Below are 17,489 nucleotides of genomic sequence, written 5' to 3'. Positions count from 1 at the left end.
CCCCTCGCTCAGGAAGAGCTGTGTGCGTCTGTGTGTCTGTGCCTCCACTGTACCCGCCCCCGGGCGCTCCAGAGCCGCCTGCCGGGCCCAGGGCTCGGAGTAGAGCCCGAGGCCCTGCCCGCCTCCCACCACAGCAGAGAAGGCGAGAACAACAGCGACCCAGAGTCAGGAATAAAAATTTCATTAAACCCTAGCAGTGCACCAGCCAGGTTGGGCCAGGGCTAAGCCCCACCCTTATGGCCACAGGGGATTAGAGGAGACACACACAGCAGAGGGACCGAGGACGGGGCCAGCGTGAGGCCGAGGAAGACAGGTAGGCTGGACAGGCTGGGCAAGGCAGCAGTGCCCTCCAGCCCCAGACAGGCCCGTTTGGCACCATCACTTGACACTTTCCCGCGCACCCCTGGGGCTGAGCTTTCCACAGCCCACACCCCAAGGGGCTCTGGACCAGGGCGTAGGGTAGGGGGGCAGGAAAAGGAACAGTCCCCAGAGAGGCCCAAGGGAGGGCGGGTCAAGCCTGGAAGACACACTGGGCCTGGAGCTGGGGGTGGGGTAGCAACAACAAATACACACATTTTGGACACAAAGAGGAGCCCACAGATGTTGTGCCCCCTGCAGACCACACAAGAGCTATTGCTAGAGGGGCGGCAGCCGGACACACAGGGAACGCTGCTGGACACCCGCTGCCTGGAGATGGGCCAGCAGGGCCAGGGGAGTCACAGTGGGTGTCCCCCCAGCCTTCTTCCCTCCATTTCTCTACCTTAACTCAGCAGGCAGACAGCTGAAACCAGCTTGGGACATCACATTTCATCTTCAGGGACGGAGTTTGGCATCCTTGGGAAGGGTGTGTGCCAGGCCTGGCCTGGCAGCATCTGAGACCCAGGGTGGCAGCCAGCTGCATGCTGGGCACAGGACAGTCACAGCCCTCCTGGCCCTCAGGGCCTAGGCTGGGCACCTCCCCTTTCTAGTGGGGATCAAGAGAACAGCAGAAAGCATGAAGGAGGCTGGTCCCACAAGGCCAGACAGGCCCCTGGTTTGGGGTTTTGCCTTTCCTGGGTACTGAAGGGCAAGGTGGCCCTCTCACTCCAGGTCTTATTCTGGTCTCCAGGTGACACTCAGTGGCCTCTTGAGGTCCTTCCCAACTCTCGTAGAACAAGAGCTTGCCTAGAGCCCAGGGTCCCAGGTGACAGGGGGCTCAAGTGCTCCTGTTCACCCCAAAGCAGCAAAAGGCTCCCAATATCTCGGCCTCCTCGGGGGCGTACCCTCTTCTTTCCCACTGCCACCCCTACCCCACCCTCCCACCGGCCATTTTCAGCCTAGGTCCCACATCCCTTGGTGTGTGGACAGATTTAGGGTGGAGGGAGAGTGCTGGCCCCTGACCTCTGCCCCCTCCTGGTCCTGGCACATAAAAGGGACTTGTAATGTAAACACTGGGGGAATGGGCAGGGGGAGACACAGGATGAGAGACTCAAAGGGCACAGGGGTTAGCGGTGGTGATGGCAGCAGTGGGCAGGGCGCTCACTGCCTCCTGCCTGGGGCAGTCTCTGGAGGGTGGGTGGGGAAGGGTTTGGAGGGGGTCAGTCCCCCGCAGCAGTGCTTATATCCGGGAGTCCTGGGGGTGGGCAGAGCCATTGCTGCCCCGGAGCAAGTTGTGGGCTTTGTCTGGGTGCAGGGGCTGAACCTCCAGCCCGTCCTCCGGGGAGATGCCTGTAGCAGGGGCATAGCGACCCGTCCGGTGCTCAGGGAGGGCCGGACCCCAGTCTCTGCTCGGTGTCGTGGCATTTTTCAAACGCTGAATGAGAGAGGGTGGGCAAAGGGAGCAGGCCAGAGAGCGGATCAGAATGGCGCCCCTGCTCCCCTCCCCACCTCCATCCCCTCTGATCCCCATCCAGCTCCTGTTTACCCCCAGCTCACCTGCAGAAAAGTGTCCCCGTCGACACGGCAGAGCTGGAACAAGGCATAGAGGGGAATGCAGATGACCGAGGATAGAGCCATGAGGAAGCCGATGGCCACTGCCCAACCTGGGTACTGGTACTGGTTGTAGGTAATTGGTCGATACTGGATCACCGTGAAGATGAGGATGAACTGCATAATGGGGCAAGGAGAAAGTGGGCCGTGAGAACCCTGGGCCAGGTTCTCTCTGGACCCCGTCCTCCCTGCCCTGGGACTCCCATGGATCCAGGCAAGGCTTGTCCTAGGCCAGATAGCGGCTCAAGGGACTAGGCCCTGCCTTGGACATGCGTGTGTGTGCACACATGTATGTCGAGGGGAGGGAGATGCTTGGAGCCAGGTTTGAGCCAAGGGAGGCCACGGCTGTCCCACCGATTGCTACCACAAAACAGGCCAAAGAGGAATGGCTGGGGCCAAGACAGAGGGGATGGTGCCACCAATAGGGCGTCACCAACGGGGAGCTGCAGATATGCAAATGGGGACGGTTGTCAGCCAAGTGGCCCCAGGTAAGAAGGAATTCTCTGGGGCTGGGAAAGGGACACAACATCTCACAGAATCATGGCCAAAGGAAGGTACCTCACTGAGTCCACCCGTGAACTAGACGCTTTCCTCCTTCCAACATCCCTGTCAAATCCAGCCTTGGCTTGAAGACCTCCAGGAATGGGGAGCTCACTACCTTATGAGGCACCCTATTCCACCTTGGGACAGTTCTCACTGTTCAGTTTTTTCTTACATTGAACCAAAATCTGCCTTTGGGATTTCTACATAATTGCCTTAGGTTCATGGCACAAGGAGAATGTTGAAGCACGGACACTTGGCTTTGAGAGGGGGTGGTGGAGTGGGTAAGAAGTGCCATAAGGGACTGAAGGGCCGCCAGAATGAAAAGGGAGTTGGCTGGTTCCGCTTGGCTCTAGAAAGCAGAATCTGGAGCAAACGGGTTGGGAGGTAGGGGCGTCACAGAGGCAGAGTTAGGGTCGACGTCAGGAAGAACTTCCACCCAGAGGGGACAGGACTGCCGTGGCTGGGAAGCTGTCCCTCCTTTGAAGTACTTTGAAGGACGGTGGACCGATCCCCTGTGGGGCAAGGGGTTCAGAGTGGGGATTCTTCTTCAGGGGTGGATTGTTCCAGAAGGCCAGTTGAGTCCTTTCGCTCCATATGTCTCTGTGTAAGAATACTGTAGCGGTCTGGGCTGGATGACTTCTACAGTTCTGCGAAAAATCCCTCCTTCACCCAGCAGCTCTTCACACTGGAAGACAGCTCCCCCTGAGACTTCTCTTTTCCAAGGTAAATATCTCCAGTTCCATCATCGGATTGTCCTATAGCAAGGATCTTAGCCTCCGGTGCCCTTCTCTGGAAGCGCTCTAGCTTGTCAACGTCTTGCCCAGAACTGACCCCAGCCTTCCAGATGGCTCAGACCCAGGCCAAGGACAGTGGGGCAGGCATCTCCTTATGCCTCTTTGGGAGACACCCGGGGCCACGCTAGCTTTCTGAAACGGACCATTCAAATGCGGCTCATATTGAGCTTGGAGCCCCTTTAAACTCGGAGACCTTTTTCACCTAGACTGTTACCTGGTCACACATGGCCCATCCCAGCTTCTGTACCCGTGCACTTATTTCCCTATTACATTTTATTTTGCTAGATTGGGCTGATCATTCTAGACTGTAAAAATCTTTTGGGATTCTGCCTGTTGTCCCATTTATAATGGTCTTAAGCCCCTGAGAAAAGCCAACAAACTGGGCTGATCCCTATAATGGGATTTAGGAAGGCTGGCACACAGGTGGAAGCAGGCTCTCCCCGTGAGGCAGTTTCCTCTCTCAGATTTTCCATATCTTAAGATGACAAAAGTCAGAGATGAGGCAGCCAGATGCCAACAACATTGGGGGTGGGGAGGGAAGAGACATTGGCTCGTTATATGTTCTTGCAAGACTTTGAGGAGGCACGTTTAGAGCTGTGCATCTCCCAAGTTGTTCTGGGCCTTTCCCTGGAAGGCTTTCTGGGAAAAGCTCTTTGAGAATTAATGCTCACCTAGGACTCCAGGAGTCGATATAGGCACCTGAGCCAGTGGGCAGAAACCCAGGTCAGCCGATGGGAATACTGAATTCACTCCTCGGACTCAAAGCTGGCTGCCAGTCGAGGTGGGAATGGGCCTTTGCCATGCGAGGAGACAGGGGGAACTAGGAAGGGGGAAGGAAGTGCTGCCCTGGCCAGCCCCGAGGGACCGTGATGTCTGGGACACTTGGAAGTTCATTCCTGCAAAGGTCTTTCAGCGTGTTGGTCCTCCTTCCTCGTGGGAACATGGAGGATTGATGGAGAAGAAGCTGGGGGACCTAGACATCTGGCTTTTTCTGGAGTGGGTGTGTTCCCATCTCGCTGGTCTATTCAGTGATTGATCTGCTGAAGAAGGAAGTGAGGCCCTTGGGATCCTGCAGGTGAAGGCAGTGAGTCATGAAGGACTGAGGGCTGATATGGGGTCCTGGGAAGCAGAAGAGAGCATCAGAAGTCTGGAACGACTGGCCGTGTTGGTCCATGCTCGTCTGCCCAGTAGTGAGCTGGTGCAGCCCAGGCAAGCAAGCAACCAGCGTCGATTAAGTGCTTCCTAAATGCCAGGTGCTGAGCTTGGTGGGCGCCACCTGGTGGCCTGCCCAGAAACTACTCCAGCCACTCCCCTGCTGGCTGATAAAGTGAACTTCCACCTCTGTGGGAATAAGAGCTTCAGGGTGATTGGAACAAAAGTGAAAAAACTCAAGGACAACCAGGTTCAGATGAGCTCAGAGGTCTCTGCTGTCCTGAGGTCCTGTGATTCTGTAAAGAGCTTTAGGGAATACTGTGAATGGAACAGTCAGCACCACAGCAGCTAACCTATACAGACTAATATAATAAAGACAACAATGATGAGGAACAGCGAAAGGAGGATGTTAATAGCATTTATATAGCACGTACTATGTGCCAGGCACTGTGCTAAGCATTTCACAATTGTTATATCATTTGATAACCCTGGGAGGCAGGTGCTATTATTATCCCCATTTTACAAATGAGGACACTGAGGCCAACGAAGTTAAATGACTTTCACAGGGTCAGACAGCTAGTAAGCGTCTAAGGCCCAATTTGAACTCGGGTCTTCCTGACTCCAGGTCTGGCAGTCCATCCACTGAGCCACCCAGCTGCCTGCCTGTGTCCTACTAAGACCATGTAAAAGGACAACACAGGCTGCCACCTAGAAACCAGTGATGCAGACTTTAGTTCCTGGGAAAGAGATCATTAAAGAGATGGTTGGTGGGCATCTAGAAAGGGAAGCAGTGATCAGTCACAAAGAACCAGCCTGGCTTCCTCAATGATGGAGAGATCCTGGCAGATTCTCACCATTTCTTTTTTTGACAGAATTACTAAACTAGTAATAACAACGCTGTGGATAGAGTTTGCTTAGGTTTTAGCAAAGTCTTTGATAAAGTAACTTGTCATATTCTTGTGGAGATGATGTGAGCTAGATGATAATAAAATGATCTGAAGTCAAAATTGGCTAGATGGCTTCCATGTTAACATGGAGGTCTTTAGTGGAGTGGCTCAGGGATCTATGCTCATCTCTTTGCTGTTTGCTTTTTTATCAGTTGACTTGGATAAAGGCATAGATAGAATGTTTTTCTAACGTATGAATGACACCAAGTTGGAAGGGATAGCTAACACACTGAATAACAGAATCAGGATCCAAAAGGATTTTGATAGACTAGGGCATTGGTCTAAATCTAATAAGATGAAATTCACTGGAGATAAATGTAAAATCTTACACTTACACAAAAAATCAATTTCATTAGAACAGTTAATGGTTATATAGAAGTTCTGAAAAACATCTGGAAGTTTCAGTAGATTGCAAGCCCACTCAGCAGTATGATAGGGCAGCCAAAACATCTAATGTGACCTTGGACTGCTCTGGGAGGGGGCATAGCTTCCAGAAATAGAGAGGTGATAGTTCCTTTGACCATTGCCCTTGGCAGACCTCATCTGAAGTACTGCATTCAGTTCTGGTTTAAGAAGGATGTTGATAAGCTGAGAGTGTCCAGAGGAGATGGTAAAGAAACTTGAGTCCAGATCACAGAAGGATCAGTTGAAGGAACTAGAAAAGAGAACCCTCAGGGGGGCATGATAGATGTCTTCAAGTATGTGGAGGGCTGTCTGTCATGTCTGAACCCAGGGGGCAGAACCAGGAGAAACTACTGGAATGATGTCAAGAAAAAAAAAAAACTTTCCAATAATGAGAGCTGGACAGAATCGACTGTCACATAGTAGGTGCTTCATAAATGTTGATTGATTGAGTGATTCTCAAGGTGATGGGTTCCCTCTCCTTGTGGGTCTTTGAGCAGATGTGTCAGATATGTCAGAGCAGAGATGGACGGTAAGCTGCTGAGGTCCCTCCCAACTCTTGACTCCATCATTCTGTGGTAAATGTGGATGCGGACGCAATGCAGAAAAGCAATGGGGTAGGGCACAAAGATGATGGTGGACATGCTAGATATATTGGTTCAGACAAGTTGCATTTTCAAGGTCTTTTCTGAAAGTTTAGTTATTTATAAATATAATTTTGTATCATAAGTGAAAGTTCTAGAAGTTTTCTCCACAAAGTCCTACTCCGATGCCTCATCATGGCCCAGGTTCTTGGGTACTATGCTACTGCAGAGTGACTCATATTCTGTGAGGCCAGAACAAGTTCAAGTCTGGTCCCAGCAACATTTGGGGTCTGCCTTCTGAGGACCAGGAGTAGCTCCTCCCAGCAGACAGGCTGTGGAGTGGTGAATTTGGTGGTCCTTGCATCTGCAGCATGGAGGAGAGGGGTCAGGGATGGGGAGAATGGTTCTGATGGATTCTGACACTCTCCAGGTGAGATCTTCCTCCAGCAACCAGGCAGCTGGACTCTTGTTGGGAGAACCAAATTGTATCAATGATGTCATTCTTGCTAGAAAAGAAACCAGAAGCCTGAAGGAAGCTGAAGTTCTGTGGAAGTCCGGCTCATAGGTTCTCCTTGTTGAGGTGTATAAAGAGGTCAGGGGAGTCACTTTGGTTGTGTACCTAGAGTCAGCATGAAGAACCATTTCTTGGGCTGCTCAGCCTCCTCACCTACAGTGCTCACAGTAAGCAGAAGCAAGCAACGTACTGTGTGGAGAGCTGAAGACATCACAGACAAGTTCTCAAAACAGCCAGATCCACTGGATTGAGATAGCATATACATGGATACTCCACGCTTGCAATCCCAAGGTAGACATAGGGGAGGATGGTGGAAAGTGTATTGGAAGAACACAGAACAGTGTTATAAGAAAGGAAGAAAGTCAAAGGCTTATAGAGTGGTCACTCAGAAACCTCTAACCTTTGTGTCATGAGTACTTTTTTCAGGAGGAAAATCAGAAAGTCTTGGATATAAAGAGAACCAGAAAATACCTCAGGGAATGAAACTGATACTATGGGGGCATTACAATAGCTCCAGCAGTGGAAAGAGCACTGCTTCTGGAATTAAGAAGACCTTAAACCCCACCTCTGATGCTTACTATGTGACCATGGGAGAGTCACTTAACCTCCTTGGGCCTCAGTTTCCTCACCTGTAAAATGAGGGAGTTGAACTAGATGGCCTCTGAGATTCTTTCTAGCTTAAGATCTATGGCCCGTAGCATCCTATTCAGACGAACTACTACAAACAAAAAATTGGAAAGAGGAAAAAAAGAAAAGACTAATTTGGATTATGTGACTTCCTACAGAAGTGTAACCAATACAAGGAATCACCACAACAAAAATTACCACAGGAAAGCAATCCAGAACCTGCCTCGGCCAGCAAAACTTGATCCACTCAACAAACAGAGACAGAAGAAAAGAGGCTTAGGTTATCAGTCCATTTGTAGGAAGTTATGGAGAAGGTTGAGGCAAGATCATGAGCAGCACTACCCCACAAAGAGCAGAGAGCAGTGGTAGGGGCAACAGGGTTCTAGAAAACTTGGCATGAGGCCAGCCTAAGTCCATGTACAGGAGAGTCTAGAAGGAGGACAATAGAAAAAAAAATGTAACCTACCTGCCAGCATTTTGACAGGGTTCTAGTTTTAGTTCAATCCAACAAACATTTCATAAGCTCCTGAATGCAAAGACAAAAACAAAATAGCTCCTGACCTCAAGGAGCTTATCTGCTGAAGGCACACAATGTGCATATATATAAAGAAAATGCAAGGTAACTTGAGGAGGAAGAGAATACCACCAACTGGGGCGGAGCCAGGGCCGAGGAAAGGCTGCACAGAGAAGGTGGCATCTGAGCTCAGTTTTGAAGGAAGACAAAGAGATATTCCATGCCTAAGGAACAGACACTGAAAATGTACAAGGTGGGGATATAGAATGTCAAACCTAGAATAGGTAGTAGTCCAAGCAGGCTGGATTGTAGAGTTCTTAAAAATGAATAGTATGAAATAAGACTGGAAAGATTGCTTGGAATCAGATTTGGGAGAGTCCTAAATGTCAGGTAGACAAGGCTGTAATTGAACTTGTAGGTTATTAGAAACCTTTGAGGATTCTTGAGCAAAGGAGTGACATGATCAGAGGTGGGTCTTTAGATGATTCTTTGGTTAGCCATGTCGGGGAGAGACTGGAGGCAGGGAGACTAATTAGGAGGCTGACAGTAATTAAAGTTGTCCAGTCAATAGGTAACAACAACCTGAACTAGCATGATGGTCATTTGTGTGCAATGAAGGCGTAGATTTAAGAGATATTGCAGAGATGGACTCGTTAGTTGGTTAAGGGATAATTAGATAGGGGATGAGGGAGAGGGAAATGTGAAGGATGATTCTGTGTTTAATGAACTGAGTGAGTGGGAAGATATAAATAGGGAGGCTGAGAGGAGAGAGGAATTCAGCAGAGGCAGGGAGGAATCTATGATTCTGGGAAGTCAAAATACTCTGTTCTGGATGTTAAATTTGAGATGTCAATGATGATGATAATAATAACTAGCATTTATATAGCTCTTTGGGCAGCTAGGTGGCACAGTGGATAGAGTACCAGGCCTAGAGTCAGGAAGACTCATTATTCTGAGTTCAAATTTGACCTCAGAAACTTACTAGCTATGTGGCCTTGGGCAAGTAGCTTAACCCTGTCTGTTTCAGTTCCTCATCTGTAAAATGAGCTGGAGAAGGAAAACACTGGAGATGGCAAAACACTCCAGTATCTCTGCCAAGAAAACCCCAAATGAGGTCATGACATGACCAAAAATGACTTAACAACAAAACAATATATCTCTTTAAGGTTTACAAAATGTTTTGAGAGATATCTCATTTTATCCTCACAATAACCCTGTGAGATGTGTCATTATTATCCTCAATTTATAGGTGAAGAAGCTGAGGCAGACGGAGGTGAAATGATTTGCTCAGGGTCACACAGCTAGTGAGTATCTTAGGCAGGATTTCAACTCAAGTCCTTCCTATCTCCAGATCTAGTCCTCTATCCAATGTGCCCTCAGCTGCCTATAAGGCATAAGAGGAGCTGTCCAGTATAGAGCCTGAGTCTGGGCAAATAGTTGGAGCTGAGTCATCTAGGCAGAGGTGATACTGAATCCATGGAACTGATAAGACCACCAAGAAAATGAATAGAAGGCAGAACCCCAAGAGCCAAACCCAAACTAAGGGGCTGGAGGATGGACAGTGATCTAGCAAAGGAGAAAGAGAAGCAGTGGTCAGACAAGTGGGAGGAGAATCGAGAGAGGAGGCTGCAGCAAAGACAAGATGGATGACCTACTCATCAATGTCAGTACCACCACGTTTGGACTTGGATGCCTTTGGTGGCATCATTCTGAGGAAGTGCAATGGCCTTCAGAAGAAGCACACTCAGACAAAATTCCTTCTGGAGGTGACTCAGTTTTTAAAGCATTGAAAAACTGGTTTTCAGGATCTCTGAAAGAAGAACAATGCTGAATAATCAGAAACACCCCCCCACCCACGTACCCACCCACCATCATATAGATGGGATGGTCCCTCAAAGAGGCCACTGAGGGGAGAATTGAAATTACCCAAGGCAAGTACCAACTACTCAAGAGACAGACAGGAGAGACCCCAGGCAAGAGTCAGTACACCAGAAACACCACATCAGAGACGGCACACCAGAGATACCATGAGACACCACACCACAATAAACACCACACCAGAGACTCAACATGAGAGATACCGCATGAGATGCCATGCCAGAGATGCCACCCAAGAGACACTACACAAGAGATGGCACCCAAGAGACAAACTAGAGATGCAACATGAGAGACACCTAGGTGTCTAGATGCCTAGGTGGCACAGAGGCTAGAGGGCTGGCCTTAGAGTCAGGAAGATCTGACTTACCTTCCAGGCTTGTTATGAAGATTAAATGAGATAATATTTGTAAAGCCCTTTGCAAACCTTAAAGAGCTATATAAATCTTAATTGTTATTATCATTATTTATTACTATATGAGAAATAACATAAGAGACACCAAACCAGAAATAACACTCAAAAGACATCATTCAATAGACACCACATGAGAGACGACATACCACAGATACCATCCCAGAGACACCACACAAGAAGTCAGCACACCAGGAACGCCACATTAGAGAAACCACATGAGAGACACCACAGAGAAATGCTGAACAAATAATACCATACCAGATCTCATATGAGATAACACACAAGAGATACTATAACAGAAACACCACCTGAGAGACTCCACAAGATCCCTTGGAGCAACAAACAGAAAAATAACTGTTCCATGGTTCTGGACTAGTGGAATAAAAGCCAGAAGTTATGATTCCCATGCCACAATAGTGGTCTCTGATGTAAGCTTGTCTGAAGGCCTGGAGAAAAGGCAAAATCCCTAATTTTTTAAAAAGGGAAGAACCTAGAATCTTCAAACTATAGACCAATGATTTGGTTTTGGTTCTTGGCTAGCTTCTAGACCAGATAGTTAATAAGAATTTAGAAAGGGAAGCAGAGATTACAGGGAGACAGCCCGGCTTCATCAGGAACAGGTCCTTTTTTTTTTTTTTTTTTTTTTGGACGAGGTCACTAAGTTGGCACATTATTGGCAAATATAGTTTGCCTATCTTAGAAAATGGATAAAGTATCTCATATTATTCTTGTGAAAAAGTTGGAGGGATATGGACTAGGGGACAGAATAGTCAGAGAGATTTGTAATTGCTAGAATGGCTGGACTCAAAGAGGAGTCACTAATGGTTTGACATCAACTCAGAGGAGGTCTTCAGTGGAGTGCCCCAGGGATCTGTGCTGGGCCCTCTGTGGTTTAACATTTTGATCGGTGATTTAGAATAAAGCATTGATGGCATGCACATCCAGTTGGCACTTGACCTCTGGATTTGGGAGGGAGAGTTAAGACATTGGATGACAGAGTCAGGTTCCAAAAGGATTTGGGCAGACTGGATCTCATTAGATGAAATTGAATAGGAATAAATGTAAAGTCTTATTCCTGGATACAAATAATCAGACTCATCAGTACAAAATGAGGGAGCTGTGGCTAGACAATGGTTTGTCTGAAAAAGATCTGGAGGCTTTGGTGGACTGCAAGCCCAATATGACTCAGCTGTTTTACATGGCAAGAATAATAGCTAATATAGAACTTTCAGGTTTGGAAAGCATTACATATATAATCCCAGTTGATCCTCTCAACAATCTTGGGAGGTAGGTGCTCTTATAATCATGCCCATTTTAAAGATAAGGAAACTGAGTCTTAAAGAAATTAAATGGCTTGCCTAGGGCCACACAGCTCTAGTAAGTGGCTAATGTGGGATTTGAACTTAGTTCTTCCTGGCTCCAGAGTTAGCCCTCTATCCACTGTAGTGCCCCCTAGCTGCCTTAAGAGTATCCATTCTAGGAAGGCAACAATCCTGCTGGACTCTACTATGAAATATTAAGCTCAATATCTGGACACCTTGGCATTGTTCTGCTGGACAGCATTCATGCCATGTAAAGACTGGCTAAAGGAGATGGCAGTATTTTGTGGGGAGAAAAGAAGATTTGGGGAGAGGATGGGCACCAGTGATCTGGAAAGGCTGTCCTGGGAAGAAAGGAGGAACTTTGTGTTGCTTAGCCCCAGAGGGCAGAACCAGGAACAAGGGTTGGGGTGGAGTTAGAATGCTTTCACTGGACCCATAATATGAAGAGAAACTTCCTAATAACAAGGCATCCAAAAGAGGAAGGGGCTGCCTTGGGGGTCTCCATCTTGAGAGGCTGCTTTTGGGAATTCTCATTCAGATTAGACCCAATAGCTCCCTGGTCCTCTATGTTCTGAGGGTCTGTGATTCTGCACCCACTATTAGGGATCTGGAAGCTTTTCAAAGACTGCTCTGAACAACAGCTTAGTGAGAGAAGGGAAAAGGAGGGAGGGGCTGGCTGTCAAGCTGTTACTACCAAAGAGGTAGTAAGAGGTACCGGCTGAGAGATAGCCTGCTATAGTAGAGAGAGAAGCAACCTCCAGGCCAGGAAGACCCAGGTTCATGTCCCTCCTGCCTCTGGCATCCATGGCCAAGTCATCTGACTTCTCAATACTCCATGATGCAGCCCTTTAAGACTTTAAGTTGTAGAGAAGGAGGGAGTTTCCTCTCTGGGAGCTCCCTAAGATAAAATCATAAACCTGTGATTTGTAAAAACAAACAAACCCAGGTGACAAGAAGAAAGTGATAATCACCCACAAACAATCCAAAAAGCCAGCACTGGAGATTTCATTTCCAGTAGAGTGGACAGTGGGACGAATTTTGCAGTGTCTTTTAAGTGTGAAAAATTTTCCTTTCTGAGGGAGGAGGACAAGTGACTGCTCTCTGATAAAAAATTGGGCTTGCCTCCCAGGAGAGGAAGGAGTTCAAGGCCATGTTCCATGCCATGAAAGAGGGGAGGGACAATGATATATTCCTTAAGAAGGTTATCATGTGAAGAAATCCAGGACTCCCATAAGGAGGATGGGGTTATGGTAAGAATGTGGTTAAGATCTACCATAGCTGAAACTGAAGCACTGTTGATGCTGAAATACTGCAGACCACCTGTGCAGAAAGAGGATAAAGATGAAAAGTTCAGGAAACAGATTTCAATACCGGCACAGAGACACAAACATAACATAGTAGTGATGGAGGATTTCATTCATGGAGACATATACTGGAGTTCTCTGTCTCTATCTCTCTGCCTCTGTCTTTCTTTGTCTCTCTACTCAGAAGAGTGGAAGACAGGAGTCTTTTAAGAATGAAATTCTGAAGACCTAAAGAAAACCAGTCCCAATGAGGAGGTAAATGAGACCTATCTAAAGAGACCAATGAGGATCCCAACCAAGTGGGACTGAAAAGAGAGCTATACGCAAACCAGAAGCAAGGGCAGATAATAGAGGACAAACACAAGAAACTGTCAAAGTCCTGAAAGAATAGCATCAGAAAGATTCAAGCTCAGAATGAGCAGAAGCCTAAGGGAAGCCAACCAAAAATGTGATCTTTTTGGATTTGTCAGGGAAAGAGGGGGATCAGCAGAGGCTAGGACTCCAGCCAGGGTAGGATGGGACAGTGAGAGCTGGTGACAGCAGAGAGAGAGGATGAACATGAATGAGTACCATAAGGTTTGGAGAAACATTTCCCTGCATAAAGAAATTTCCAAAGCCAAAAACACGGAGCTGTGGGGTTATGTCAATAAGAGATTTTCAGGCTGTACTTTATTCTCTTCCTTACTTAATCAGCCAGACTAATTCTATCTCGAAGGAGGCTTCTGCTATCTTACGGATGACTAACTATTCATTTCCCTACGGGAAGATCCTCCCGATCTTATTCAGCTCCTGTGACTCCCAGGCTTTTGCATTCCCCTTTCCCATTCCCTTTCTGCTGAGGAACGCCTCTCATTGACTGTGTGCTCTAACCAAACCTAAAAAGCTCTCATAACCCAATCTTTGCCCTAAGAAGTTGAAGCTGCTCCTAGCCCAAGCAGTCTACCTCAGCGCACTAAATTATTTTCTTTTCAGTTTGGTGGCTCACTTTTTGACTTCTAGTCTCTCTGACCTCATGATCAGTGAGATTTTCCTTGGGTTCTCATGGACCTCAGGCTAGAAAACTCCTGCAACAACAGCGCGGGGGCCAGGCCTAGAAGCTCTGGTACTCCTTCTGTCTCTTGGACAGAAAGGATGATCACTGGATCAGGGAGGGTGGAACAAAAATGACCAACATGGAGTGGCTGCCCACGGGAACAGTAACACAGCTCCCCAGATGAATTCAAGTTCCATGGCCCACTTGAATGACATCTTTCCTGTGGTCCTGAAAGGGAATGGCTGAGCCACTGTCAGTGATGTTTCAAAGAGCTTTGAAAATGGGAGGGGTGCTACAGGACTGGAGAAGGGCAAACATGGTCCCAATTTTCAAAGAAGGGAAGAGAACTAAGTCTGCAAACTAGAGGCTGGGGAGCTTGACTAGAATTCCTGGGAAGCCTCAATAACATATTATTAAAGAGACCGTTTTGTAAAGTTTCAGCTTTGGGTTCACAAACCAGCTTCCCAAGTACATGATGGAGGAGGGCTAGGGTTATGATCTGGACATTTTGATGGCCTGGGAGATCCATGTGAGGCAGCAGTGGGATGTAGTAGCCGAGAAAGCAACTGGAGAAAGGAAGGGACCAGGAGGGGCCAGGCCAGGCTCACCTTAATCCTTTCTTTTTTCTTGTAGGTTCACTAAATTGGTAAATCAGAGGGTGACTGTAGATATAGGTTAGCCAACAAAGCACTCAATAAAAAAGTCTCTCTGGTGTTCTTATGGAAAAGAAGGAAAGATGTGGAAGAAGGAAATAGTACAAAGAGGTGAATTAAAAACTAGTTGAATGGCCAACCTCAGAGGTAGGTATTAATTATTACCTACTCAGGTAGGTGTTAATAATTCAATGTTAACTTGTCAGAAGGTCTCCAGTGGAGTTCCTCAGAGATCTACTTGGTCCTGTACTGTTGAACATTTTTATCAGTGACCGGGATGAAGACACTGGTGAGGTGGCATGCTCATCAACCCTGAAGATGACCCAAAGTGGGGAGGGACAGCTAAGACATTGGAGGAAAGAACTGGGATCCCAAAAGGCCTTGGTGGCCAAGAACATTGGACTGAATGTGCAAAATGAAATTTAATCGGGATGAATGTAAAACTTTGGATTCAATTTCATTAATTCAAGATGAGGGTGGAACGGTTAGGCAGCAGTCAGTCTAAAAAAGATCTGGGGGTTTTAGTAGTTGTCAAGCTCCCAATGACAGCCCAGAAAGCTGCAGTCACCTTGGGTGTCCTCTGTCCTCCGCCCCAGTCAGACCCGATCTGGGCTACTGCGTTCATCTCATTTTAGAAGAAGGGAATTCAGGATGATGAAAGGCTTTGAATCTAAGCCATTTGAGAAAAGGTTGAAGGAACTGGGAATATTTAGCCCAGAAAACAGAAGGTTCAGGATAGACCTAAGAGCTATGGTCAGGTATTTGAAGGGCTGTCATGAGAAGGAGTCAGCCTTGGTCTGCCTGGCCTCAGAAGGCAGAGCCCGGAGCACTGAGGGGAAGGCGCAGAGAGTCAGATTTAGGCTTGATGTCAAGATAAACGTCCCAACAGTAAGAGCTGCCCCAGTGTGGACTGGCTGCTTTGCAAGGTGGTAGGGTACCCCCTCCCTGGGGGCTTCACGTAGAGGCTGGATGCCCACCTGTATGGCAGAGCTTCCTTTTGGGTACAGGTCAGATAGGATGGCCCTGACAGGATGTTGATTCTGTGATTCTGTTTCTGGTGTCATCTGAGGAGTCAGGACAAGCTCTTTGGTAGTACTGAGCTTATGGACAAGAACACTACTCTCCCTCCACCCCAGCAGCTGCCTCTACTCCTTTATTTGTCTGATTAGTTTGTCTGAACTGAAGGCCAGGCTTCTACCCTCTGGTTAGGCCGGGACCATCCCTACATTCCGGGAAATTCATCATGTCCTTGACTCTGATAGCTACACCTACCACTGCTCATTGGCTAGCTGCTGAGGCCCTCCAGGAACCTTATTTCTGGATGATTAAACCCAGAGAAGGAGGGATTGGTCTTTGGGCTGGCAGGGGTTGGGGGAGGGTCGGGGGAGAAGCGTAGGACCACAAGGGCACTTACGAAGATGATAACGGGGGAGACAAAACGCCAGCACATCTGGAAGAAGAGGGGGGGTGGGAAGCCCAGCATCATCTGGATGTCCTGGAAGTAGTTCCGGTGTCCTGGGGAGAGAAGTCATCAGAGGCCATGCCCACCCTGGAGAGTCTCTGGGAGGGTTAGAGGTCAGGGGTTGGCCTCAGGGCAGCCTGGACACCTACCATAGATGTACATGATGGTCACACACATGATGCAGGAAATGATGACCAATGAGAAGCTGGCAGCGTAGTTGTCCATCAGCAGTAGCCAGTAGATGCCCGCCTGTTGGGCAGAAGTCATGTGAACCACCGGGGGATACTACCTACCTCCCCATCCCCTTTCTGCTGCCTAGTTGCCTACCAGGACAGCAGAAGCATATGAACCACCAGAGGGCGCTGCCTGCCAGGTCTGCCCACCTGCCCTACCTGCCACTGCTGCAGGGCAGGCACATACCCTATGAGCCACCAGAGGGTGCTGCCTGCCAGGTCTGCCCACCTGCCCCACCTGCCTCTGCTGCAGGGCAGGCACATACCCTATGAGCCACCAGAGGGCGTGGCCTGCCAGGTCTGCCCGCCTGCCCCACCTGCCCCTGCTGCAGGGCAGGCACATACCCTATGAGCCACCAGATGGCGTGGCCCTGTTTAGCCCTGTGCTGCCTCTGTGCCCACCTGGCTGGTCAGGGGCACCCCGAGCAAGAAGCCAGCGATGGCCACAGCCAGAGTGACGTAGGTTTTCTTCTTCAAGATCCATTCATTCCCCACTTCATCCACAACTGCGGTCACTAGAGTCTCCAGAAGGCAGAACTGAAGGGATGTAACATCAAACAGTCAGTCAACAAGCATTTATTAAGTGCCTGCTATGTGCCAGGCACTGTGCTAAGTGCAGGGGATGCAAAGAAAGGCAAAAGACAGCCCCTGCCCTCAAGGAGCTTACAGTCAAATGGGGAGATACCATGCTAACACTATGGACAAATGAGTTACGGAGGGATCAACTGGAGGTAATGTCTGAGGGAGGGCACTAGAATGAAGGGGAATCAGAAAAGTTTCTGTAGAAAGTGGGATTTTAGCTGAGATGTGAATGAAGCCAGCAAAGCCGAGAGGTGGTGATGGAGAAACTTGCAGGCATGGTGGACAGCCAGGAAGATGCCTGGAGTCAGGAGATGGGGGGGGGCTTATCCAGTCTCACTGGATCATAGAGCAATGGGGGGGGGGGAAGGAGATATAAGAAGACTGAAAAGACAGGAAGGGGCCAGGTTAGGGAGGGCTTTAAAAGGCAAACAGAGGATCCTGGCATAATAGGGAGGCACTGGAGTGTACTGAATAAGGGGGTGACATGGTCAGACCTACATTTTAGGAAAATCAATTTGACAGCTGGGTGGAGAATGGCCTGGATCGGGGAGAGCCTGGTGACAGG

The 17,489-nt window shown here is 48.5% G+C and overlaps 1 protein-coding gene across 6 annotated transcripts in view; it reads right to left on the bottom strand.

Moving 5' to 3' along the window:
• Nucleotides 1-165: 165 nt before the first annotated feature.
• SLC6A9 (solute carrier family 6 member 9) overlaps nt 166-17,489 on the bottom strand; it is a 52,959-nt gene continuing 35,635 nt past the window's right edge. For 4 of the 6 annotated variants that reach the window (XM_027838124.1, XM_027838126.1, XM_027838127.1 and 1 more), the window contains 5 exons: nt 16,745-16,879; nt 16,259-16,358; nt 16,062-16,162; nt 1,915-2,085; nt 166-1,792 (listed from right to left, as the gene is read on the bottom strand). In XM_027838124.1, the coding sequence (XP_027693925.1) occupies nt 1,598-1,792; nt 1,915-2,085; nt 16,062-16,162; nt 16,259-16,358; nt 16,745-16,879 (702 nt within the window). In that variant the 3' untranslated portion in view covers nt 166-1,597. Of the gene's footprint in view, nt 1,793-1,914; nt 2,086-5,681; nt 6,897-6,934; nt 7,010-16,061; nt 16,163-16,258; nt 16,359-16,744; nt 16,880-17,489 lie in introns of those variants that run through there. The other 2 variants (XM_027838129.1, XM_027838128.1) reach the window with 2 other exon arrangements.

This window comes from Vombatus ursinus, unplaced genomic scaffold (genome assembly GCF_900497805.2).
Source record: "Vombatus ursinus unplaced genomic scaffold, bare-nosed wombat genome assembly UNPS02014825.1, whole genome shotgun sequence".
Taxonomy (NCBI): Eukaryota; Metazoa; Chordata; class Mammalia; order Diprotodontia; family Vombatidae; genus Vombatus; species Vombatus ursinus.
This window is presented reverse-complemented; position numbering and strand designations above follow the sequence as displayed.